Source organism: Manihot esculenta, chromosome 18 (assembly GCF_001659605.2).
Source record: "Manihot esculenta cultivar AM560-2 chromosome 18, M.esculenta_v8, whole genome shotgun sequence".
NCBI classification, from domain to species: domain Eukaryota; kingdom Viridiplantae; phylum Streptophyta; class Magnoliopsida; order Malpighiales; family Euphorbiaceae; genus Manihot; species Manihot esculenta.
In genome coordinates, this window is record NC_035178.2 from 884,747 (window position 1) to 909,415 (window position 24,669).

Sequence of the window (24,669 nt, forward strand, 5' to 3'; positions counted from 1 at the left end):
TGAGCAAATACCTCCTCAAAAATCAGTTATTACTTAATGTCGAATTATGATGCTAAAAGAAGTCCACACACAGAAAATCAGACAATGGAATTACTCTCTCGCACTGTCCTCATCTGAACCACCTGCTTCTTTGACATCAACGCTGAAGCCATATTCTTGGTCACAGCCCAGATAAGAATCACACATGAAATATAGTGTGTATGATTTCCTTCCAGCTTCTGAGGGGGCAGCGAACTCAAGCTTCACCTTTGACTTCCTTTGGAGAGAAACCCTCTTGATGGCAAGCAACTGGTTGCTCTTGGTATCACCAACAACAAGCCACCAGCCTTCTTCTTTGGCTTTAGGATACCTGGGAGCATCAACGGTTCCAACGTCTGTCCTCCCTTCTAGATCCCGTTCCAGAGTAACCAGCAAAGTAATATCTTCTCCCGCCTTCACATGCTCACCATCCATCACCTCATATGACATATCAATGTTGGGGAAGCGGTTGCAGAACCTCACAATATCCAGCAACTGTGAATCTGACATCTGGAGAAGCTCCCGCCTTTCATCATCTTCCATCTCTACCAAATCAAATACTGTCTCTATACTCTTTTCAGGATTCTCTTGGCATTTTTTCGCCAATTCCTTTGTGAAGTGTGGAAGCTGTAAAAGCATCGAATCACGCTCCCACATCCCCTGAGTCACCATCTGGCTAACTTCCATTGCAAGAAGAGCAAGGCTTAACCAGCCATTGCTTGAAATGACATCAACCATTGCTTGGAGCAATCTACTGGCTGAAAGAAGCACCTCTCGTTGGTCCAGTGCAAGGTTTCCACCCACAGATTGCCTTGAGAAATGGGCTTGTAGCAGTACATTTGCCTTCACATGCGGATCAGCATAACGGGGATTCTCAAATGAGAACCTCTGGTGATTGATCAGCCGCCGAAGCACCTCTTCCTCTCCAGGTCGTATGGGAAGAAGGGCATACTCCGAAGCTGAAGCCAGAATTTCCAGAAGACCCTTCATCTTTGTCTTGGGAGTCAAAGAACTACTAAAACGCTCAATAGTAGTATAACTGATGTAGTAGTATGATGCTATCATGCCAAGATTCAGTGGAGAGAGGTCCGTGTCGTCCTCAATAGCAACACATTTACCTGCTTCTAGATCACTTAATGTGTTCTCAACAAGCTCTGAAAGGTGATCGGAAAGATGTCTATGACTAACTCCCTGGAGATTGTAGTAATTAGGATTCTGAGTGAGCCGCCTATACATAAATGTCCAAGTAAGATAATCTACTGCATCTTGCTTGTTTTCAATAACTCCAGCAACTATTTCTGCATTAAAATTGTCATGCAGGAAATGATGCAAATGGCTTTCCACAGGGAAAGCTTCATATAAGAATTTCTTGTAATACTCTTTACGAGGTGCATGGCAGAGGATGACACACTTCCCAGAGTTATCTAGTAGAGGTCGACTGGCATGACCCATCATCTGCAAGAGATCTGTAACAGGGTAATCAGTATGAGCATTTTCACGCCCATCATAATATTGAGTTCCCATCACAACCACCAAATGCGCTGACAATGGCACTCCCCAACACATTGAGCTGCTCATGACACAAACCTGAATCCACCCAGCTTCAAACAGCTGTGACACAACTTCTTGATCCAAACTACCCAAGCCCTCGTGCAAGTAACCAACCCCATGAAGCAAAGTGGCCCTCAACATTTCATCCTGAATCTTGCCAACAAATGGTTCCAGCTCTTCTGAGGACCGCAACAAAAAGGCAGGTTTCTCTCCACTGTCCACACTTGAGTATGTCATCAGATCCACTGCAGTGAGTCGCACATGCTTCCTCGTTGGAACAAACACAATAGCAGGCTTTTCATTTTTGGCATGTTGGACTATTGCAGTGTATGTTGGTTTTGTCATGGCCTGTATCCTTGCTTCAAAATTGGCAATATCTACTCCCTGAATGTGTATTTCTAAGGGGACAGGACGCACCCCAGGAGGGAAATTGAAAAGGCCATGGGAAGTGGCTCCTATCCATTCTCCGAGATCCTTGGCATTTGCAAGAGAAGATGACAATGCCACAATTCGAATCTTGTTCTCTATCTGACTAGCAATATATCTCATTCTAGAAACAATAACCTCCAAGACAGGACCTCCTTGACCACCAATTAGGTGGAGCTCATCAATGATAAACAGACTAACCTGCTGCACATACTTCCGCTGTTTCCAGCGACGAGACAAAGCATCCCATTTTTCTGGAGTGCTGATAATTATTTGACCCTTTTCAAGAAGTTTTAAATCTGTCGCTGTTTCTCCAGTCAGTTCAACAACCCGCATGCCAAGACCTCGACCAAACTTTCTCTCCCAATCACGATACCGTTCCTTAGCAATTGCTTCAAGAGGTGCAATATAAGCAGCACGCATTGCACTATCAGGTCCCTTCTGATAATTCCTCAATAGAGCAAATTCAGCACATATGGTTTTTCCACTCCCTGTTGGTGCAGCAACCAATACATTGTCATCTGTATTATATAGAACAGTAAAGACTTGAGTTTGGACAGGATTAAAATGTTTAAAATCCTGATAAAGAGCTTCATATGACGGATTCCTCAATGCAGTCACAGGCAGAGGTTGCAAATCCAGTAACTCTGTGGGTGGAGGATACTTTTCTGGTAAAATAAGATGCCTAAAAGAAACAGGTAAAACAGTTTGTGACCCGAGCCATTTATCTGACACAACACGGATGAAATATTGAGGTGGCAATGGCTCATAAATTGGCACTGTGAAGTTCAATGTGTGGTCCTCATCAATGTACTGCTTCTTCAACATAAAGTACTCATGATGCAGAATGCATTCACCATCATTATCTTCCACAATGACCCAAAATGGCTCCACATATCCATGGACTTTGTCCTCCCACTGAAAGTCTGGTGTTACAATAAGTTCAACCCTCAACACTGTACGGGTGATTGGTTGAACATGTGCTGCCAGGTTGACCTTTGGGAATTGGTGAATGAACTTGTGCAATGTTCTTCCCATCTTTGGGAAACGAATGAGCTCACCAATTTCCTGTGATGAAAGGTCATAATATCTTTCCCAAGCCAAATCTTTCTTCTCCAACTTCATCAGAATTTCATTTGGGATCCCACTGAATTGACGCAGGGGTGTTTGGACACTCCACATCCTCTTGTTCACCATTTTACACAAATTCAGAGCCTTCTCAGCTAATTGTGCCCATCCCCTTTTCAAGACAATCTCAAAAAGAGCTCGCATAAGACGGCCAGCACTCTGACCACAAAAAAGGTTTAAAAAATAGCAAAAACGGAATGGTCAGCATTTAACTGAAATAAAATTTAAAAAATATAAATATATATATATATTTTTAAATCTTTTTGAAAAGAAAAGGCTGAGATTTGAGAACAAACCTGAGTTATGAACACCATGTCTGATGTAAGGGAAAGCCCTTCAAGCTTAAGCTGTGAAATATAGGCTTGAAGCAAGACATTAATCTTAGCACTAGGCTCTTCCAGACTTTCCTTGATTGGAATTGGAACACGGTCTAAAAGCTTTGCCAGTTCCATCTTCTCATCTTGTCTCACTGTTACATATTTAAATTCTTCACTTAGTGAGAACAGACGGCATAGCTCTATGTCCCCCATTGTTGGCTTCAGATGCTCATTATATGTGGATATGGTCCCATGAGTTATATAGTAATAGCTAGCAATGCGACCCAAGTCAGTGACCTGGAAATATCCACTTTTCCTGTCATACTTGACTAGATTATTTTTGTCCACGATAGTTGCAGCAGAATGAATCTGAGAAAAACGTTAGAATAGGATTACATACTTAGAATTAGATAAATACACACATATGAGCAAAAGAAATAAGCTGAAAAGAGTCTAAATTAAGAAATAAAAGATAAAGAGCCCCACTCATACGAATATGAGAAAAAGAATACAAGATAGTTTGTGTTAAAACACCAGACAGGTTTCTCAATAGTAAAACAATTGGCATTGGCTAATCCTATTTAGAACTGCGTCACTGGACAAGGTTGAATGCATGAAATAAGAAATTAGTTTTTTCTTTCTTTCCCCAGAGCAGAGAGTGCTATATGCATTTAGCAAGTGCATACTTGCACTTCAGGAGTATATAGAGATCAAGGACCAATTTACTCAACTAGACTTGACCACAGCTGATAAAATATAAGCACATATGCCACAAGAAAAATGTAAAAATAAAGTGCCTTCAAACAGTAGAAGGAAAGGATATTTGTTCATGCAACAGAAGAAGGATTAGAAATATGCAATAAATTAAATCTGCTCTACCAACAGCCCAACTGAATGTCCAGATGCACAAGCAATAAATAAACATTTCGACAATGAAAAATAGCAGGCAATAAAAAGGAACAAAATTAATGAGAAAAATCAAAGGACAAACTAATTGAACGGTTGCTGCTTACCAAATCAGCCCTCCTCTCCTCCAATGTAATGTCTCTGGTTAGAACATCTGGTGCTAAGCCATATAGAGTAGGATTTCGCAGCATACGGACATACAAGTAAGTATAGCCAAGCCAATTGCAGGCCTCTCTAGCATTTTGAACGGTTCCAAGAACAATTTCTGCATTCAATTGATCGGCCAGTTTGGATACAAACTGACTTTCAATAGGAAGCTGTTGATTCATTAAAGACAGGTAGTACTGAAGTTCACTGTGGCCAGTGATGATAATTCCTTCTCCGTAAGAATCATACTGAGGCCTTCCTGCACGACCCAGCATCTGCATAACATCCAAAGGACTTAGCTCAGTCCACGCTCCTTTTTCTGGATTGTAAATCTGAGTCCCTTTGATAATCACAGTATGAGCAGGCAAGTTAACACCCCAAGCAAGAGTTGCAGTGGAAACCAGCACTTGTACATGCCCATCTGCAAAAAGATCTTCAACAAGTTGACGGTCAGCCCTCGTCATTCCAGCATGATGAACTGCAAAACCATAGGGCAACAGATCTTTCAGATCATTGCTTTTGACCATATCTGTATGACTTTGCAGAATCTCCCGGCTTGCACTATCTTCCCTTAAGAATCTACCAAGAGTATCATTAGCAAGTGCAGCATCCCGAATTGCACGAGCTGTCTTTGCTGTTTCCTTTCTAGAATGGACAAAAATAAGAACTTGATGCTTTCCTGCTACGGTCATTACCTTCTCATAACAGATATCATTCATCAACTGAAACCTCTGCAGTGGCTTCTTCACTGTGATTCCAATGTACTGTTGAGAAAGAGGAACAGGTCTATAGCTATTATCAAAATGGAAGAGTCCTCTTTCAATATCAACCCGTAAAAAGAGAGCCACGTCTTCAAAATTAGGCAGTGTAGCAGATAATCCCACCAGCCGGATGTGTTCTTTTGTTGTTTCAATTTGCCTCACAGTTCTAGCAACGATACTCTCGAGCACAGGTCCTCTGTTATCATGGAGGAGATGAATTTCATCAATAATAAGAAGTTTCACAAGCTGTGTGTAAGTGCGATCCCCAGACTTTCGGGTAATAATGTCCCATTTCTCAGGGGTAGTCACAATAATTTGAGTTTCTTCAATTTGCTGACGTGTCAATGTCTGGTCTCCACTTAGCTCCCTAACCTTGACACCATACTCCTGCAATCGATTTGACAAATTACCAACAACTTCAGCCACAAGAGCTTTCATAGGTGCAACATAGACTATCTTATAGTTGCCATGGTTAAATGAACCATCTGGATTCCTATTCAATGCAATTTGCTGAAGTATGGTGAGTACAGCAACATTAGTCTTCCCTGCCCCAGTAGGGGCACAAAGAAGGACATTATCTGCCTTAAAAAGGGCAGTCTCATACACTCTACTCTGCACCCTGTTCAACTGTTGCATCCCTTTGAAAGCCGGTTGTGCCCAGTCTGGCATGTCAGATATCTTCACCAGCTTCTCATCAGGTGCTATTGGTTTAGGCTTCAAGGCTGGCACATGAACTTCTTCATAACCCTTGCTTTGGTGTCTGTAGGAACCAACGGGAAGATCACATTTTTTATTTGCCATCAAAAGACCACCTTGCTCAAAAGCAATGCTATCTAGATCAAGCAACTGGGGCTGACCTTTCACCCAACCATTGTCCATATCTCTATCAACAAGCCCCCTCCTATCCCTATCACCATCTTCACCACTCTCATCCTTGAGCCGGCGAGCCTCTTCTCTTATACTCTTCTCCAGGTTTTTTTGTCTCTCTTTTGCTGTTGCCCTTGTAGCGTGCAACTGCTCCAAAATTGCTGCCAAATCTGGACCTGAATTCATCATTTCCTCCTCGATCAGTTTTCTCTCCTGTTGATCTTTCGCCCTTGCCAATCGGGTACACCATACAATCTTCAGCCTGTTACGCAAAAGAAATTTAATGAGGCTGAACTTTTCAAACTGGAGATGCAAGAGCAACTTGGTTTCAACTTCCCTGTCATCTCCCTCGGCAAGTATTTTAAGCACCTCCTCCGCCAATTTTTGGCACTGTTGAGGGTCAATCTGTTGTTCATAAGCTTGTGAGATCTTCCTTTGAAGCCAATAAGCATCAATATCCTGCACATTAAGGCCCATGCCCTCATTTGCATCCTGCATGTCTTCATCATCAATTCCACCACCCATCTGCATTGCCCCTGAACCATTAGGCTCTGCCACATCATCTTCTTCTTCTTCCTCGTCGGGAACAGCATCAAGATCACTCTCTTCTTCATCATCCTCGTTGTCTTCATCAAACTCAACAGCCACACCCACATCATCATCAAGGGCATCATCACCGTTGGCCACAGCAGGCCCTGCAGCATCACCCCCGTCTTGGAAATCAGTGATAAGCCTGCCAATCGAAACAAGCTGATCGAACACATGATTGGGAATAGGATTCAACAACTTTTCAATCTCCTTCTTCTTGTCAGGGGTCTTAACGGATTCATTCTTGAGGACAGCCAAAATCTCATCAGCAGCTGCGCTAACAATATTGAGAGGCTGACCACCCAACTGCTGTTGAATGATGCTGAGCATGGCCTCATATGCAGCTCTAGTCTCCTTGGTTTTGGGCTGGTAAACGCCTTCCTCCGTAGAACTGAGTACACTCTCTTCTCGGAGGCGACGCTTTTTAGCTTGGCGACTGGGAACAGGCTCTGAGAGTGAGTCACGCTCCTTCTTCTTCTTAGATTTCTTAATCTTCTCGTCTAGCTCAGGAGGTCTGCCTCTATAAGCACGGTCACCGAAGCTTTTAGGATCAATCTTGCCCCAAAGCGACTCGGGCTCACCAGTGGGCTCATGGGTGTCACGCGGGCGAGAGTCAGTGGTAAGGACCAAACTAGAGTTTGCTCGATACTCATACTGCTTAAATCGGGCGTGTGCTTCTGCACCACCGCCAAGGTGCGCCATTAACAGCTCTCAAATCAAAACCCTAAAGTCAAAAAAAAATAAATCATTATTTATTTTATTAAAATTAAAACCCTAAGTTCAGCAATTCTAGAGTTTAGATTTAAATTATTAAAAAAAAACTACAGCATGAAAAGATTGTGCTATACCTGAAACAAAAGCAGTAGCACAGAAACACAGCAAACGTAACAGAGCACCTACAGCAGCCGAATAATCTCCACTCAAGGAAACGCTAAACCTCCATTCTTATTTCCTCCAGGCTGCATCACCGCCTCAGCTTCTATCACCACCCTGGCTTCGCAACCATTAATAAAGACCGTTAGAACGACGTCATTTTATTTTAAACGAATGCTTTATATTGATGGGCTGAAAATTTCAATAAATTTCGGCAGACCCACCCGCATAGGTTACATAAATGTAAACACACTTCAAATCTAACGTAAAGCCCATCCACATTTTTTTTTTTTAAAGAAAATTTGTGATTTTAAGCAGATTAAAATATCAAACTCTAAATGTGACGGGATTAGGGATGGCAACGGGTAGGCACCCACAGAATTGAGGTTGAGAGTATCCAAATCCAAACCCGATTATATATAAAATTTCTAAAAATCAACAGTATTATAGTAACCAAATAGCAAATAATCAGATTTTTGTTTACAGTATTCAAATAATCAGATTAATAGTCCATAAATTCTAAAAATCTTTAATAACAACTAAAAATTCACATAAAAGATCTTAATTATCAAAATATTTGATTACAAACCTGAAGAGAGTTCCAGTCAAAGCAGATGTCGCCAAAGCCGATTGGGGAGAGGCAAGGGTTATCTCGACAGTCGTCAGTAAAGTAGGGGATAGACGCGTCAACTGAAAAGAGTAGATGTCACTGACTTGGGAGAGAGGAGATGTCGCCGATGTCGATTGGGAAGAGGGAAGAGTTGTCTCCGACTGGAAAGTGGGAGAGAGAGAATGAGATATGGCTGACTGGTCGACTGGGGAGAGAAATGAGACTTCGGCGGTGCCAGCACTCGTCAATGAAGTGGGGGAGAGAGGCGGAGATGAAGGAGATATCGTTAATTGGGGAGAGAGAAGATTTATCGTCGCTGGGGAGAGAAGTGGGAAGAGAGGTGTCGATTGGGAATTATGGGAAGGGAAGCCGGGGAGAGAGGGAAGCGGTGTATGACTTGAGTAAAATGAAAAAAAAGTAATTAGGAAGGATTAGGGTTAGTTTTGTTCGTATAGTTAATTAGTTTCGGTAACGGGTCACCTAATCCGAACCCTATCCGAATTTAATATGAGTAAAATATTTCAAATCTGAATTCGTTTAAATTGATTTTTATAAAAATCTAAATCAATTTTAATAGGGTTTGGGTGAATTGGACGCTCGTGAAAATCCACCCGTCTGCTATCCCTACTAGGATGGCAAACGGAGGGAATATTTTTGGATATCCGATCCGATCGAATTCTAATAATATGAATTTAGATAGTTATAATCGAGTTTGTGACGTACTCAAATTTAAAAAATAATATTAGTTGAGTTTGAATTTTATGTATAGAATATTCACCGTCCAAATTTGTTTATATAAATAATTAATTTAATATAAAAATATATTTTACAAAATATTTATATTTTTTTATATTTTTTTATTTAAAAATTTAAATTTAAAATTTTTTTAAAAATATTAAATTTTTTAAATAAAATTATTAATGAAAAATTTTTTATATAAATTATTAATTAAAATATACAAAAATAAAAATAAAGGAGTTCGGATTTTATTCGGATAATAAAAATTGGATTTGAAACAAATTCAAATAATTAAATTAATTTTTAATCAAATTCGAGACGAATTCTAATATTATTAATATAAATCAAATTGAAATCCGAATAATTTAATTTTTGCGACTACTCTACCCATGTCTCCAGATACAACTCGAACTGAACACCCATTATTAATAAATAAGAAAATACGACTCGAATTTAACAACCATGTTAACAAATAAGAAATCATATTTGCGCGCCTATACTTAAAACAATATTTACCATCAAGATCTCACTTAGTCCATCCATAAATAATATTTAGCATCAAGTTCTCACTTAATCCATCCACAAATTTTAAATCAAAAGAACTATCCGCAGAAAGTCGTGCACGAACTATTCAAATATACCTATGGTGGTCCGGTGGAGGAGGAGCAGCAATGGAGGAGTTGCAGTGAGTAACGGAGAAGCTGGAGCGCCTGGAGTCTGGACCAGCAATAATGAGGAGCCGCTGGAGTTTGGACCGGCGGTGATGCACAATAACGTGCCTATGAGGAGCTGCAGCAGCGATGACGGACAGCGACGTGCGATGAGGAGTTGCAGCGGCGATGATGAACAGGTGTAGTTCAGACAAAGGCCAAGACGATGAGGAGTTGCACTGCACAACGTTGTGCTACGTTTTCTTTTGTCTTAGGAGAGACTGAGTGAGTGCGAAATAGGTGTTAGGGACAGGGGGACAGGGGCGCTTTAATTTTTTTTTTTCAAACTTTTTAAATTAATTTATTTAGCTAACAACTTTTTACATGATGTTAAGAAAAAAAAAATAAATTTAGACAGTCTGGCTTGCCATTTAGCACTAATGGTTAGATCACAGTCCAATTCATTAGCATTGGACCTATCAAATTCAAAATCGGACCGAAACATTTACCAAGAGACCAATTCTCTAAATCAAAACTAGCTGGTTTGAATTAGCGATTTAATTTGATTTTGATTTTTTTCAAATAAATCATTTAATAAAATTGTGTATTTAAATTTGATACATGTGCAAAATATATATTAAATAATAAAATTTAAGTTGGTTCCAGTTTTTTTTACTTATAAAAATATCATTTTTATTTAAATATAATATTAGTTTAGTTTATATATTGATATCGCATATATTAGATATTAGATTGATTATGTGGCCGAAATTAAACTACGTTGTGATTAGCTAAAATAATATTGCAGAAATTAGATTGATGACGTGGATAAAATGGAACTGTGCTGTGGTTGGCTAGAACCTGCAAGGAAGAGAATGTGAGGTGATAGTGGGTGCTAACAGCAGCCACTCCGTCGAATAGTACAGAGAATACAATGAATTGTTTAAAATTTTAGTATTAGATAATAGCTTACCTTTTCATATGTGATCTTTCTCTTTTTATACTGTAATAACGTGAAGATAAATATGACATTTTCCAATAACTTGGCAGTGATGGGACCGGCTAATGGACTGGTAATCCTACGATTATAGGCATAATGGGAATATGCTAAGTTGTGCATGATAACAATAACTTCGTATCGAGACTCGCTTCGTCGAGAGAGCGGCGGGTTTTTGATGATAACTCGGGTATTAGAGTGTCCAAGTCTATCTCTCCTTATACTGGACTGTATTTCCTAATTATCATGTCTTTGCCATGTATCCTAGTCCCAAAGTGACAGCTCATACTTGCTTTGAGCAATTGTTATGTAGCATCAAAGATTCCCCGTTTGTCTTTGATTCTTCATATTCGAAGGTGACGGTTTATCTTTTTTATTACGTGGCACGATTTTACTGTTTGCGTTATTTTGTCTTTCCTTAGTCATGATGGTAGCCTAGTTTTTCGAGTCATATTAAAGATTTTGTCGGTTATGCCACTGTATTTTTGTGTTTGCGACTATCGTCTGCAGGAGGCATGAAATAGGATGCTTTCTTTATTCTTTTTGAGGATAATCAGATTTATGCGGATGATATCATCACGATCTGCAAAGAGCAGCTGAAAGTGGGTTTTCATGAAAGTGCAAGCATACTGCGGAGGTTGCAATCAGCCCGACTATAACGCCTTTTAGGTTGGAGAGACAGTCTTTCGTACGGCTTTTCAAATGGTGTCAACTCAGAGGATGAGTTTGAGTTTATGCCAATAGATTTTAAGAAGATTTTATTGTAATAGAGACTTCGCCTAATTCCCTTTTATCCCCTTATAAACTTTTGTAATAAAAATGCATATTTTGCATATCTTATTCGACAGCAAAAACATATTCATATGTGGATTTTAACGCCCAATTTAACAAATATACCTTATAGAATTTTAGTAAAATAGAATGAATACCGGAACATGTGGCCTGACGGGTACCCGGGTTGCACCATAAGACACCTTAGGCATTTTTATAACAAGGGATTTTCACTCAATTATTTATCGGCTTTTACCCAATTATTCATCTTGACTCTTGGTTATAAAGCTCATTTTATTGATGTTATCCTTTGATTGGCACCACCTTCATCTTTTTGGGGATTAGTATACACCCTCGTGGTTGTCTGATGCATATAATCTATTTATAGGGACCAACGCCTCGCTTATGGCATAGCGACCTTGTGGTCTTACTTAGCGGGACCAATGCCGGAATGGTCTGGCAAGAATCGCCTGGTGGACACTCTTTTGTAGCCTTGTTTAGTAGGACCAATGCCCAAATAATTTGGTAGGAACTGCCTTGTAACCTGACCTGGCGAAAATTGCCTTGTGATCTTATTTAGCGGGACCAATGACTGAATAGTCTAGCGAGAACAGCTTTGTGACTTGACCTAGCGGAAACTGCATTGTGGCTTTACTTAGTGGGATCACTGCCCAAATAGTGACTTGTGACCTCTTCTTATCTCCTTAATTTTTTTTCCTTTCGGGGAAGGCAATCTATCAATGTGAGGAAATTGTAGAACGTTTTAAACTTAATAAAAAGTTGTTTGGACCTGGTAGCAATGTGGAATTATCAAATCCAAACTCTCGGCCGCATTGTTATACAGCCTTCCCCTTTGGACTTCCCATCAATGTGATAAAGCTCAAACAATTGTATTCAGCTGGAGAGTACAGTGATGTGAACATGTATATCGAGGGTCATGGTCTTGTTGCACAGCCTCATAGGGTCATACTAAGTTTATGGAGTGTCCCATTTGCAAAGGTGAATAATCTTAGTCAATTTTCTGCTATGTGTCTCCTCCACATCCTTAATTCTTTAAGTGGCATGTTTTAGGAAATTTTAGAATGAAACTTCAAAATGCAAATATTTTCATGGTTACACAAGTTAATACATATGAACGGCTAAAAGAAGTATTATTTCATAAAATGAATTGGACTGTTCAGCTTATTTTATTGCATGAGTTTGACTGCTTGTTTGCAACCATATCCAATATATAATATCGATTTAGCAATTCGGATGGCTTTTCTTACGATTGTTATTGATGATTTTAGTACAAATCAAGTCTCCTGGATATCAAACTCCAATATATTTTTCATTTTCTTTTTCTTATTTTATTTGTATATCTATTTTGGTATGAAAAGACATGCAATATATAACACAATATCAATATTACTTTTTTTTTTCAACATGCTGAGTTTATAATATGTTGCAGGTAATATTTTAAAGTTCATGTCATTATCAGTCTGAAACTTCTAGCACTGAAGTCAGGAAATAGAAACCTCAAAAGTACTTTAAGAATATAATAATTCTTTATTGACTGACTAAATACAACATTGTATGCATGTGATTATCTGCCATCTATACAGGTATCTCTGCTGCTAAGTTGTTTTTCTGAATTGGCAATCAATTTGGTGTGTGTTTGTGCATGCATTTTCTTATTTTAAGAAAATCCAAATAAAATCGATCATTACTAAGGAAAATAGTTGCAATGCAGATGTTCACAAATGGAATGAGTGAGAGTAGTTCCTCAGATGTCTCTTTAACTGATGTCTCACTAGAAGCATTCAAGATTATGCTCGACTTCATGTACAGTGGAGAAATCAGTTTGGAAGATAGCAAGGATTTTGGAAACTTGTTACTTCAGCTTCTTTTATTGGCTGACAAGTTCGGGGTCACTCTTCTTTATCAGGAATGCTGCAAAACACTTTTAGAATGCCTCTCGGAGGTAGTTATTTACAGAATTTAATCCAGCAATACTTGTTTGAATAATAATTAAACTTGCTGTTATGATATGCTTCTTGTCTGACTAGAATTAAAAGAATGGAGAAGTGACTGCTGTTTCGGACTTCTGAAAAGAAAAGAAGAGATCCCTTTTCTAGTATCGAATCATAAGATATTGATACCTTTCATGTACATATTATATGCAGGGTTGGAGTTCTCCTAGTGGAAGAAGGTCACACAACAACAGTTTTTATATTATGCACAAGTTTAATGGAAGACGAAGCAGACAAATTTCGGAAGTTAATTGGGATTTTGTTTAGAAACTAACTGTTAAACTTTGTTGCAGGAATCAGTGTGTCCAATCCTGCTTGCTGTTTCATCATTTCCATCATGTAAACTCATTGAAGAAACCTGTAAGAGGAAATTTGCAACGCACTTCGATTATTGTACAACTGCAAGCCTTGACTTCATCTTGTTAGATGAGACAACTTTTTGCAGTATCATTCAGGTGGGTTCTCACTTGTCAAAGCATTACTTTGAGATTGAGGGTTGAACTGAGATTAAGAATGCATTGAAGTTGTATGCTTTCTCCAGTCTCTACCATTACTTGCTTAAAGAGCTGGACCAATGGGGAGAAACGACTTACTGCTCTGTTGTTGATTAGGTTCAAGAAGAGAATTAAGAGGGATGAGGCTGTAATTCTATACGAAAGGTAGTAGATTATTAGAATGTGGCTGAAGTGAGTTGGATTAGTTAAGTAGCAGTTGAGAATGGCAGGAAGGGAGAGCTGCATAAGTAACAGCTTATGTAGCTGGAATAACTACCAAAAAGAAATAATTAATGCAGATCTTTTCTGTACTTCAATTCCTTTCTAATTCTCTTCTATCTTTCTCTATTTCTACTTAATTTCTCTGTATCAGATCTGTTAGGGCCATAAACCGTAACATCTACTTGGGTTGGCTTAAGCACTCAAGTTGGACATACAGTGCATTTGAGATGAAAATTTGACTCACCACTTTGGTGTTCCATTTCTAAAACCTTCTTGAACTGCGACTTCTTCCCTTTAGTTGTTTAATTTGATGTTATGTGGAAAATACCTCCTAATGGTTTGTGGATATCAGTATATATGACAAATTAACCGTAAACATTCATAAAACAAATTGTGGGTTTTGCAGCATCAAGATCTAACAGTAACATCAGAAGAAAGAGTTCTTAATGCAATTTTGAGGTGGTGCATGGGAGCTAAGGAGTGGTATGGGTGGGAGATGGTGGATGAGCTATTGGCAAATTCAACTCCTGACCTCATTTTTCGAGAGAGGTTTCAATCCCTTAATGAGTTACTGCCATTTGTGCGATTTCCATTGCTGCCATATCACTTGCTGAAGAAGGTATGTAGGAGCTGGATATGGGGAGAACATTTGACCGGTCTATTAAGAATATGGTTATAAGCTTGCATCATTGTTTTGCAGTTGGGGAAGAGCAATGTTAGCAAGCACATTCACGTTTTTGATAATCTTGTAAGTTATGCATCTCATTGGAGAATATAGCAGTTGGGAACAGGTCTATATGGATAATTTATGTCCATTAATTCTCTTAATGTTGCAGGTGAGGGAGGGTATCAGTTATGTAGAATTTGGATTAGAGAGGGCAGAAGGTGACCGAAAGTAAGTATCTGTAATTATTGTCATTTTATGCATATCCATAACAATTGTCATTTTTTATACATTTGTTCTCATGTTGATGCAATAATCGCCTGGCCTTCAAAATCTGAATCAAAGCATTCGTGCCTTTTTATTTTCTATCACCTGCCGTTGGAAATATGATAGATGAAGAGCTAAGAGTGAAATTGCACCTCAAGAAATTCCATTTGAACATGCATCTGGGGGTCATCTTTGTAATTTTATAAATGGATGAAAGATGTACCCAAATTCTTCTTGGAGCCTTTTTTTTTTTTTACTAGAAATATTATAAATACATTGCATACAGGAATAGACATAGTTGAGAGAAATTTAAGTCTGTTGGAGTGATTTGACTAATTTTGACTAATATAAAGAGGGAAATTGTACCACTATTACATTCCTAGCTGTTATAAGTGTATTTGACTTATTTGTTATTTCCATTATATTTTTCACTTATGTTTCTGGGTGATCCATGTCTCGAAGAAGTCGTAACTAATATATTCTGTTATTTTCAGCATACGGTTTCAACATAAGCGTTCAAGTTATAAAGAATTCCAGTACATATGTGATGGGGACAGCAATGGAGTTCTGTATTTTGCCGGTACATTTTATGGGCAACACAAATGGGTTAATCCTGTTTTATCTAAGGTGATTCTTTTTCTTTTTCATTTTTATTTTTTGGAGATGCTTTTCATAATAAATGAATGGAAAATGTTTAATACAGTGCGTAATGATATTAATTGCATGTTCCAGCGAATCACAATTACAGCAAGCAGTCCTACTTGAGTATATGTACCCGTGGTCATATATAGTACGCTTATAACATGTTCCTTTTGATAATTGTATTTTTGACAAAATTTTAGGACGATTTATTAATGACAAGCAGTTAACTCATTAATATTGAGTTGGTTAAATCTATGTTTCTTCTGATCTACACGTTATGTCTAAATTGTTTCCACATATGTATTAAAAATATCGTACGAACATGAGGTGGGAGTGACTGAACTATGTTCCTTATATGAAGAATAAGATAATGGTTAGTATCATACCATCTAACTTTTGTTAGATCCAGAATAATAAAACCCGATTAATTAAAATGAGTTCTTTTGAATAGTGATTAAAAGTATGAGAACACGTATTATTTCATTAAATCTTATATTTTATATATTATCACCCTGCGATATTAATAAAAATGAGTTTTTCTGACCTACACGTTATATCAAAACTGTTTCCAAATACGTATTAAAAATATTATACGGACATGAGATGAGAGTGACTGAACTATGTTTCTTATATGAAAAATAAGATAATGAGTAGTATCATACAATTTAACTCTTATTAGGTTCAGAATGATAAAACCCGATCAATTAAAATGAATTATTCTGAATAGTAATTAAAGGTATGAGAACATGTGTTATCTCATTAAACCTTATATTTTATATATTATTACCGTGCAATATTAATAAAAATGAAATTTAAAGGAAAAAACTTAAATTGACTCATTCGATAAGGATCCTCACAACATCTCGTACTACAAAATCATGTTTATAGGATGGGCATTTGTCAAAGAATTCTAGAGGAGAGGAGTCAGGAAAGGGTGGGCAATCAAACACAAAATTCAATAGGCATTTTAAACGTAATCTCTAGGGAGCAACTCTCGAGTAAAGTAGATGGCTTGATAAAATTTCTAAGCAGAAATTGTGGAAAAAAAGCCTTTGAAATGATGGAAGGAACAAAATGTGTTCACTATCTATTTCACATTATTCATTTTGAAAGAATAAAATTTAAGTGAATTTTTATAAAATTATAATATTTTTCTTTTAAAAAAATTAAAATTTTATAAATTAAAAAAATAATTTTTTTTTATTTCAAATAAAAATAAATTGACAGAAAAAAATTAAATTAAATTAAAATTTTGTGAAATTTTTTATTTCAAAAAAAGTAAATGAAATTTAACCAGCAAAATAGCATAACCATGAGACGCTTGTTTTCTTTTTGGGGGAGGATTGGGGTGTGTGCGCCGGGAGCGATAAAGCACAGCGAGACCGAGAAATTCAACTTTATATTTATGAAATAGCATTGGGGGCAAAAATTCCTTGCAGCTATTGTAGGCCTATAGTACCTGGTGTATGTGGACATGATGAGGAGAGGCCTATCTTTGGTGTATGTACACTTTCTTTATATATAATGAGAATTCAATACTAATATTTGAGCATCTCATACTTTATTTTTTCAGTACAGATAATATATTTTGTAATTTATCTGTAAGAACATAGAGTTAATAAATAATTAATTTATCGATAAGTATAATATACAATATAATTTAATATAATAATATTAATATACTTGCAATTAGGTTTTGTTCGAATTGCTACCGTTGGATAGGAAGAGCCAACCTTGTTTTTGATAATTAATAAAATTTAATAATATGATGAGTACTACACCACATTAATACTAATATATTAAATTTTATACTTGACGATAGAAAATATAATTAATATTATTAACCTAAATAAACTTTTATTATATTATTTACAAAAATATATACATTAATTTAATAAAATGTTATAAAAATAAAAACTTTGCAGAAATGTATATCAATTGATATAAAATTTATAAATTATATAAAACGAATTATTTTATTTTATTTTATTTTAGACAAAAATAATTAAAATTTATTGTTAAATTAGTTAAATAATATATCATACACGATAGGCATTTTTTTTCTCTTATATTGAAAGAAATGTCTAAACTCCCACAGGTGTGTAAAGAATTATATTTAACAATGTCTGAAGGCAAATAGTACAAAACAGAATTTGAATCCAGTAAAAAAATATAAATCATCCAATTCAGCCCCTTTGAGACCATATCCAAGAATCAAAAATCAAATCAAATATAGGGACAGTAAAGATGAAGTGGCACCACTAAAGATCATAAAGTTTCAACGAAAACAACCATCGTCAAGACTAGCAACCTTACTGCCAACCCACATGGCCTCCCAAAATCTTAAATAAGCTACAATATGTAATTTTAAGTATTAGTTGTATGGTGATTGACCACTCAAACCAACTTGTGCATATGTTGTGAGTTGAATTTCATCAATATTTGTATTCATCATTCAAAGTTTTGATGTTTTAGTGGTAAAATTGTGCTATTTTGAAGAAGGTGTCGGTCATAACTTAAGCAGTAGATCCATTGCAATGCAGTTATAGGATTTGGAAAGAAACTGATAAACCCAACTTTTAAGGTTTAGACAGGAGGCTTAACCACAATAAAATAATATATTAATATTCTAGACTGCAGTAAGATTTCATCAAAAAGAAAAAGCTAAAATACATAAATTCAAAATGTTTTTTTCTTTTAGGGCTATTTGGATGGGGTGAAGGAAGGGCAATTAATGGAGGGTTAAATAAGGGTGAGAATCTCAGGGAATTTGAAACCTGTCTGCAATGGATATTATATGTTTGATTTGGGAGATTACAATTTCTAAACTCCATTTTTTCTAACCAAGTTAACAGGATAAAATCAATACAATATTCAGTTGATGATCTCATAAGTGACAAACCACGAGCGGGATGCAACCTAGTTACTGGAGATCATTAGAGTTTCAGCATTCATTATAACTTGAAATATAAAGAGCATTAACGACTTAACCCACAAGTGCAAATTGAATCTAGTTTTTCCTAATCCCAAAGAAAAATAAAAAATCAGATTTTCCTGACCCTTTGACCTCCTATTTTCCTTCCACTTGCACGCACAGATTTCTCATAGTTGACAGCTAGAGGAGGCTTCTTGTTCTCTTTGCTCAAGCTTCTCAATGAGTACCTGGGATTCTCACTCCTCTCCACATAGTAAGCAGCAGAAACCGATTTCCTCAAATTTTCCAACTTCTTTGAATCTCTTTTCTTTGATGACTCAACTGTGACCCCAAGACCATATGTAATATTTTCCTCTTCCCCTGTCTCCCCTTTTTTTCTCTTCAGTCTTTCATTTCTCCGCGCTGAGTATAACTCGTAAAACCTTCCTCTCTCAAACAAGGGACTCGAGTTACCACTCATTCTGTTATTCATCCTAGCACCAGTTAAATTTTCATTTCCAAATTCGTCGTTAACCATTCTCGCTAGAGCACGTAACTCCCATGATATATTATGGTACTCAGGACGGAGATTCGATTCTTCCATGTCCCTTGTAGGATTTGGCTTTTGGGATTTAGTTAATGAACCTAACAAATGTAAAACATGTCAACTACAATCCAAAAGAAATCAATATCATCGATGGTGAACTCTTGATAATCGACCCACCTGGAGGAGTTTGTACAGAGCTTGTGTTGGGTCGGAGGAGACTGCGGGGTTGGATCCGGATCGGCGATTTAGCTAGTGGAGGCTTGCGATCGAACTTCATGTTGGACATTGATGAAAGAAACTGGAAAACAAAGAGAGCCACCAAACTGTTATGGAGAAGAAGAAATGTGTGAAGAGGATAGTTTTCAGCCTTCCGTTTCTCGCTTTTGGCAGTTTTGATTGAGATGCAGGAGTTCATTTTCAAGGGATTAAACATTTTGAAGTCTTAATTAGGTCGGTTTGGAAGCAGTCATATAGAAGCCTCCCATTAATTTACTTCAACAATAACACATATACATATTTCTTTATTTTAAATATGAGGATAGAATAATTTTGGTAGGATTTTTTTTTATTCAATCAAAATTGATATTCAATTGATAGTTATCCAATTCAAACCTCTTTTTTTTTTTAAATTTTTCTTTACAATATTTGTCGCTAAGTACAGATAATTACTTAATTAGTTTTTGGTTTTATACAAATAAATAATTTTTGTGTGTTTTACATGTATTTGGCAACAAACTCTACAAATAAATAATCAAATAACAATATTATCGTGAAATATATCTTTATTATTAAAAACATGATCGACTGTTTGTAAGAAAAATATTTATTCTATATATTAGCATATGTAAAATAAAAATAGTTATTAATTCAACCGTGTTTATGCAAAAACATAACATCTAATTGATATTATATTTATGATATTTTAAAATTAAAATATATTATTTTGCATAAAAAAGCAAGCTTAAAGTCGGAGTCTATAATTGATTAGAACTAAGGTTAGATTATGATAGCATGCTATGATCATTCGATTCATTTCGCTGTATGTTTGTTCAGTACATGATCAGGCAAGACGCGCGTAAATCGTGAATCACTTGAATAAATAAATAATTATATGGGCTTAAAGCAATTAGAGCCCAGCTCAGGTCCAACCTCCAACTGGAATAGGCGTTCGATGCTGATTGATTGGTGGACCCTATCCACGTTTGGATGATGGAAGACAGCTTCATTTATTTCGGGAGTTAATTTTTCCTGACCGTCCGATATAATGTTAGTTGACAAAAATAATTCCAATAAATGGAGAGTGGCCGTTGATTTAAAAGAGAGAGAAAAAAAAAAAAAATCCAATGGACCAACTGAAAAAGTCACTCTCTCTCATCGTCACTCAATCGGAGCAAAAGTCTTACGCTGAATCGCTCTTGCCTGGAAAATGGAACTGTAATGAGATATCATGTAAAGAAAGCAAATATTCTCTGCTTTCTTCTCACATTTATGGCTTCTCTCCTCTGTTTCTTCCTCTTCTTCGTTTTTGCTGGTTTCTCACCTGCCAACGCTGAATTTAATTCAACTTTTACCCCCATCAATCGCGATCTCTACCATTCAAGGTGTGCTTATTACTTCCCGCTTCTTCCCTTTCCCATGCATCAATTTCTTGTTTTTTTGTGTTGATTCTTCCCAAATATGTGATAATTTGTTAACTATCAACAGTTACTTATTCCTCTTTTTTTTTTTTTTTTTTTTTTTTTTGATTTGAAGATTTTAGCTGGATCATGGGTAACATTTGTAAATATGGATCTTTTGATGTGTTTGTTAAATTTAATAAGCTACAATTTCCTTAAAAATTTTGATTTTGCAGTACCGCGTTGTTAGAGCAGATAAAGGCATTGGCTCATCGTCACCCAGACAAACTCACTGTATGTACCGTTTACACTCTGTTTGTTGTCTTCTTTTGTGAAGCTCGTAATTTGTAATTTGCATGGCTTTTTACAGGTAGAGACGATTAAAACCGAAAACAAAGGTTACCGCGCAGAAATTACAGTAGCTACTTTTTGCAGTAGTAGTAGAGGGAGTGATGACAGGTCAAAATTTCGAATCCTAATTGTAAGTTTTCAGCTCATATTGTATGCTTTGAATTTTATGTAGAGCCCATCAGCATGTTACTTCTTAGGCCATAATTTTTCCCATTAAAAAAGTGGGGGAGGGATCGGGTGTATAAGGCCAATATATTTTCTAACCCCTACTTTGAATTCCACTTGTAGTGGATTAGATTATCTCAGATCGGTAATTGCTGGTTTTCTTGACAGATAATTCCTTGTCTTCCAGAGTTTCGGGCAGCATGGTAGGGAGCTCATTACATCTGAACTTGCATTGCGGATCTTGTCAATCCTAAGTGAGGAACAGTTTCTGCCCAATACAAATCCAACCTCCTTAAACAGTACTCTAGACAAGCTTGTCATAAAGGTAACGTCTTACCTGATCAGTTGCCTGAACATGTCCTCCCCTAGCTGTGCTAATTTAGCTGCACTTCTGAGTGGACTGAAATATTAGTGTACTGTAAACCACTCTAATATCTGAAATTATCTTACATACTGATGAATCAGAATAGTTTTTGTTTCTATCTTTCCTTTTATTACTTCACTTTTTCCAAAACCCGATGTATATCTTAATCATTGGTGTTGGTGGGCTCTGCTGCTAATAACAGCTTCAATATACAAGTTTGGATGTAGCATGCTGATTATTCTTAGTCGGCTTTCCATCTCTACTGGTCACATTTTTTTTTGTCAGTGATAATTAATTTGTTTTTTCGTTTGGAAGTTTTGTTTTGTTTTATTTTCTGTTTCCTTAAATTTATTGTGCGGGAAGAAGCTTTGAAGCAATACCAAACCTATGTAAAATGTATGCATTGTCAAAGGGAAAGCATGTGTGCTGCATGTCAATGTTCTCTGGACTTCCTTATAGAACTTAGATTTTTTTTTTTTTTCATGAATGCTAATTTCCAATGATATACAGGTGGTACCTCTGGAAAATTTGAATGGCCGCAAACTCGTTGAAGGAGGAGATCTGTGTGAGAGGAGAAATGGTTGTAAAATTGATTTTTGTAATTTAATATGACTACTGGGAAGGACACTGTAATACTTAACTTCATCTCAATGGCAGGAAGAGGAGTTGATCTCAATCGGAATTGGAGTGTTGACTGGGGCAAAAAGGAGAAGGTTTACTATGCTTATTCACTCTATTTCCTTTGAATTCTACTCTGTATTTCTTACTAGTTGCATCTTTTAAGCTTCCTACTCGAGATATAATGTCTTTCCTAATCTTGAGTTTAATTTTTAAATAAGCGAAATATGAAATTTATTTTGTTGAAAGACCTATATTGGCTGTCTGACAAAGCTATACACTAAATCAGTGAGGTCTAAGTCTTATTTGTCTTCACCATTTTAAATGCCATAATTTCAAATTAACATTATGCTGTTATGCGATATGATGTCTTTGTCTCACATTAGTTGCTTATCCGATTATAGGATTTTGATCCAAATGAAGAAAACCCTGGGATTGCACCTTTCAGTGAGCCTGAAACTCAAATAATGCGGAAACTTGCCCTATCATTTGATCCTCACATATGGGTTAATGTGCACTCTGGAATGGAGGTAAGTGGTACCAGCTTCCTTACCAATATTCCTTTTCTCTTGGTGCTAAGCTGATGTTGTGTGTAAGAACTATAATGGACTAGTAAATATCACTTGTTTAATTGTTTGCTCATGAGCCCTTTTTCTGTTTAAATAAGTTATTCTGTAAACTATACTGTCTTCCATTAAGTAGCTTCGGTGAATGTTCTGAATAAAGACAATATTGTTTATTTATCCCAATAAAATACTTATGGCTGAAGACATCCATTTTAGTTTATTAACATTTCATACTTTGTTCTGTTGGTTCAGGCTTTATTTATGCCGTATGATCACAGGAACACAACCCCTGATGGGTCACCCTCACAGCGGATGAAGACATTGCTTAGTGAACTGAATCAAGTTCATTGTCACAAGCATTGCATGATTGGTTCTGGGGGAGGCTCTGTTGGGTTAGTCTATTTATCTGTGAGCCTTACAACCTAAGTGACACAAATATGTTCTTTATTGCTTGACTAGTATAACCACATTCCAGTACACAGGCACTCGTGCACATACATTTATGGTTTCTTTTGTGTTTGGTTATGAATATATCTCATCCACTTTTAGCATATATAGACCAAAATGTCTGGTTATGGGTCTCCTAGAACTCAGAATAACATAGTTGGGTTATAACGTCATATAATTCATATGTATTATTGGTTTATGTAGTAGATTACAGTTAATAGCAGGACCCGAAGGTTAGGTGGCTGTCAGTTCTAATATTTAATTCAAGTTCTTACAGAGTTTATAGGGCTGTAGCCTGGAGGAGATGACACTCACCTCTGCTTCATATGATTGTTTATGCATATCTTTTAACAACTTCAGTGTCCTGGCTCCTGGGTGTATAATTTGCTGGAAAATGCTGAATCATGGTCCTATATTCATTAATATGGCTATGCCAGTTGGAAAATATTATCGACATGCATATCGTTGTATTCCGTGATTAAATTCAGGTATCTTGCACATGGGACAGCAACAGATTACATGTATGACATTGTAAAAGTTCCTATGGCTTTCACCTTTGAGGTTAGTGAAACGTGAAGTGCAGTGAAATTGCTCAAAGTTAGTTGTTTTTTACCTTTCTGTTTATATTGTATTTGGTAACTGGCAGATATACGGGGATCCAACGGCATCGTCAAAAGACTGCTTTAAAATGTTCAATCCGGTTGACCTCGCTGCCTTCAATGTATGTTGCAAGTTGCATCACTCTTGAAATTTGTTGCTCCATCATCTTTGCTTTCATATAGTATATTACTACATATTCTTCCTTTTTTCCTTTTTTTTTCTCTTTGCTTTAGTATTATTTTTTACTAAAACTGATGCAAATGGGATGTAATTTATCTATGCGTAACGACCCAACCATCTTTTTGGATCCAGAGAGTTCTCAACGATTGGTCTGCTGCCTTTTTCACTATATTTAAATTGGGACCCCTCCAACTGGATGAGGTTGGATCAAAGGCTTCCACAGCCAATTTGGACAAGTGGGTATCCATAGATGAATATCTTGATGGGTACTTAATGGAGAGGAGAAACAGATATGGTAAGAAGATGGAGGTGCTAGATCTTGGGATGCAGGAGATAAGAACATACTTTAGGCTCTTCTTGCTATCCTCAGTCCTGTTGTTTATCATGTTTTGTTCTAGAATTTCAAAGGGCAAGTCTGGTAGACCTATTGTCTCAGCCATTGCCCTCTGACCTTGTATATTGACAGGCAGTAGTTTGTTTTATGAGTGAGAGAGACAGATATGTATTGCATTCTTTAGAGAAGGGATTTTGATTTGTGTAATTAAACTTCATATAGGATTTTTTTTCCCATTTTCCAACACATCTTGAATGAATTGCAACGATATTGAAGGAGTTACATTTTCTGTACCTGTCCGGTTCCCCTACAATGATC

The 24,669-nt window shown here is 36.8% G+C and overlaps 3 protein-coding genes across 4 annotated transcripts; 1 reads left to right on the forward strand and 2 right to left on the reverse strand.

Annotated features, from left to right (window-relative positions):
- LOC110605949 (DExH-box ATP-dependent RNA helicase DExH12) lies at positions 1 to 8,249 on the reverse strand. 2 transcript variants are annotated; one of them, XM_021744640.2, is made up of 5 exons: positions 8,172 to 8,249; positions 7,558 to 7,699; positions 4,454 to 7,433; positions 3,420 to 3,809; positions 1 to 3,282 (listed from the first exon to the last, which is right to left on the reverse strand). In XM_021744640.2, the coding sequence occupies exons 3-5, from the start codon at positions 7,409 to 7,411 to the stop codon at positions 91 to 93; spliced, it is 6,540 nt and encodes a 2,179-aa protein (XP_021600332.2). In that variant the 5' UTR covers positions 7,412 to 7,433; positions 7,558 to 7,699; positions 8,172 to 8,249; the 3' UTR covers positions 1 to 90. The 2 variants fall into 2 exon arrangements, with proteins under 2 accessions (XP_021600332.2, XP_021600334.2); XM_021744642.2 differs by lacking the exon at positions 8,172 to 8,249 and having other exon boundaries at positions 7,558 to 7,703.
- Positions 8,250 to 17,801: 9,552 nt separating this feature from the next.
- LOC122722475 lies at positions 17,802 to 19,579 on the reverse strand. The gene is made up of 2 exons (XM_043953184.1): positions 19,288 to 19,579; positions 17,802 to 19,208 (listed from the first exon to the last, which is right to left on the reverse strand). Exons 1-2 carry the CDS (start codon positions 19,541 to 19,543, stop codon positions 18,694 to 18,696), a joined length of 771 nt encoding a protein of 256 aa, XP_043809119.1. The 5' UTR covers positions 19,544 to 19,579; the 3' UTR covers positions 17,802 to 18,693.
- Positions 19,580 to 20,440: 861 nt separating this feature from the next.
- On the forward strand, positions 20,441 to 24,633 carry LOC110606976 (metallocarboxypeptidase A-like protein TRV_02598). The gene is made up of 11 exons (XM_043953575.1): positions 20,441 to 20,711; positions 20,963 to 21,020; positions 21,097 to 21,207; positions 21,430 to 21,567; positions 22,117 to 22,186; positions 22,264 to 22,319; positions 22,629 to 22,754; positions 23,043 to 23,182; positions 23,726 to 23,798; positions 23,884 to 23,958; positions 24,150 to 24,633. The coding sequence occupies exons 1-11, from the start codon at positions 20,548 to 20,550 to the stop codon at positions 24,465 to 24,467; spliced, it is 1,329 nt and encodes a 442-aa protein (XP_043809510.1). The 5' UTR covers positions 20,441 to 20,547; the 3' UTR covers positions 24,468 to 24,633.
- The last annotated feature ends 36 nt before the right edge of the window (positions 24,634 to 24,669 follow it).

Coding starts and splice junctions, on each gene's coding strand:
- LOC110605949 (XM_021744640.2), bottom strand. CDS start 7,411: ATGGCGCACCTTGGCGGTGGTGCAGAAGCACACGCCCGATTTAAGCAG. Junction 3,810..4,453: donor AGGAGAGGAGGGCTGATTTG/GTAAGCAGCAAC, acceptor CGTTTTTCTCAG/ATTCATTCTGCTGCAACTAT. Junction 3,283..3,419: donor ACATGGTGTTCATAACTCAG/GTTTGTTCTCAA, acceptor TTTTGTGGTCAG/AGTGCTGGCCGTCTTATGCG.
- LOC122722475 (XM_043953184.1), bottom strand. CDS start 19,543: ATGTTTAATCCCTTGAAAATGAACTCCTGCATCTCAATCAAAACTGCC. Junction 19,209..19,287: donor CTCTGTACAAACTCCTCCAG/GTGGGTCGATTA, acceptor TACATTTGTTAG/GTTCATTAACTAAATCCCAA.
- LOC110606976 (XM_043953575.1), top strand. CDS start 20,548: ATGAGATATCATGTAAAGAAAGCAAATATTCTCTGCTTTCTTCTCACA. Junction 20,712..20,962: donor CGCGATCTCTACCATTCAAG/GTGTGCTTATTA, acceptor TTGATTTTGCAG/TACCGCGTTGTTAGAGCAGA. Junction 22,187..22,263: donor TCTGTGTGAGAGGAGAAATG/GTTGTAAAATTG, acceptor TCTCAATGGCAG/GAAGAGGAGTTGATCTCAAT.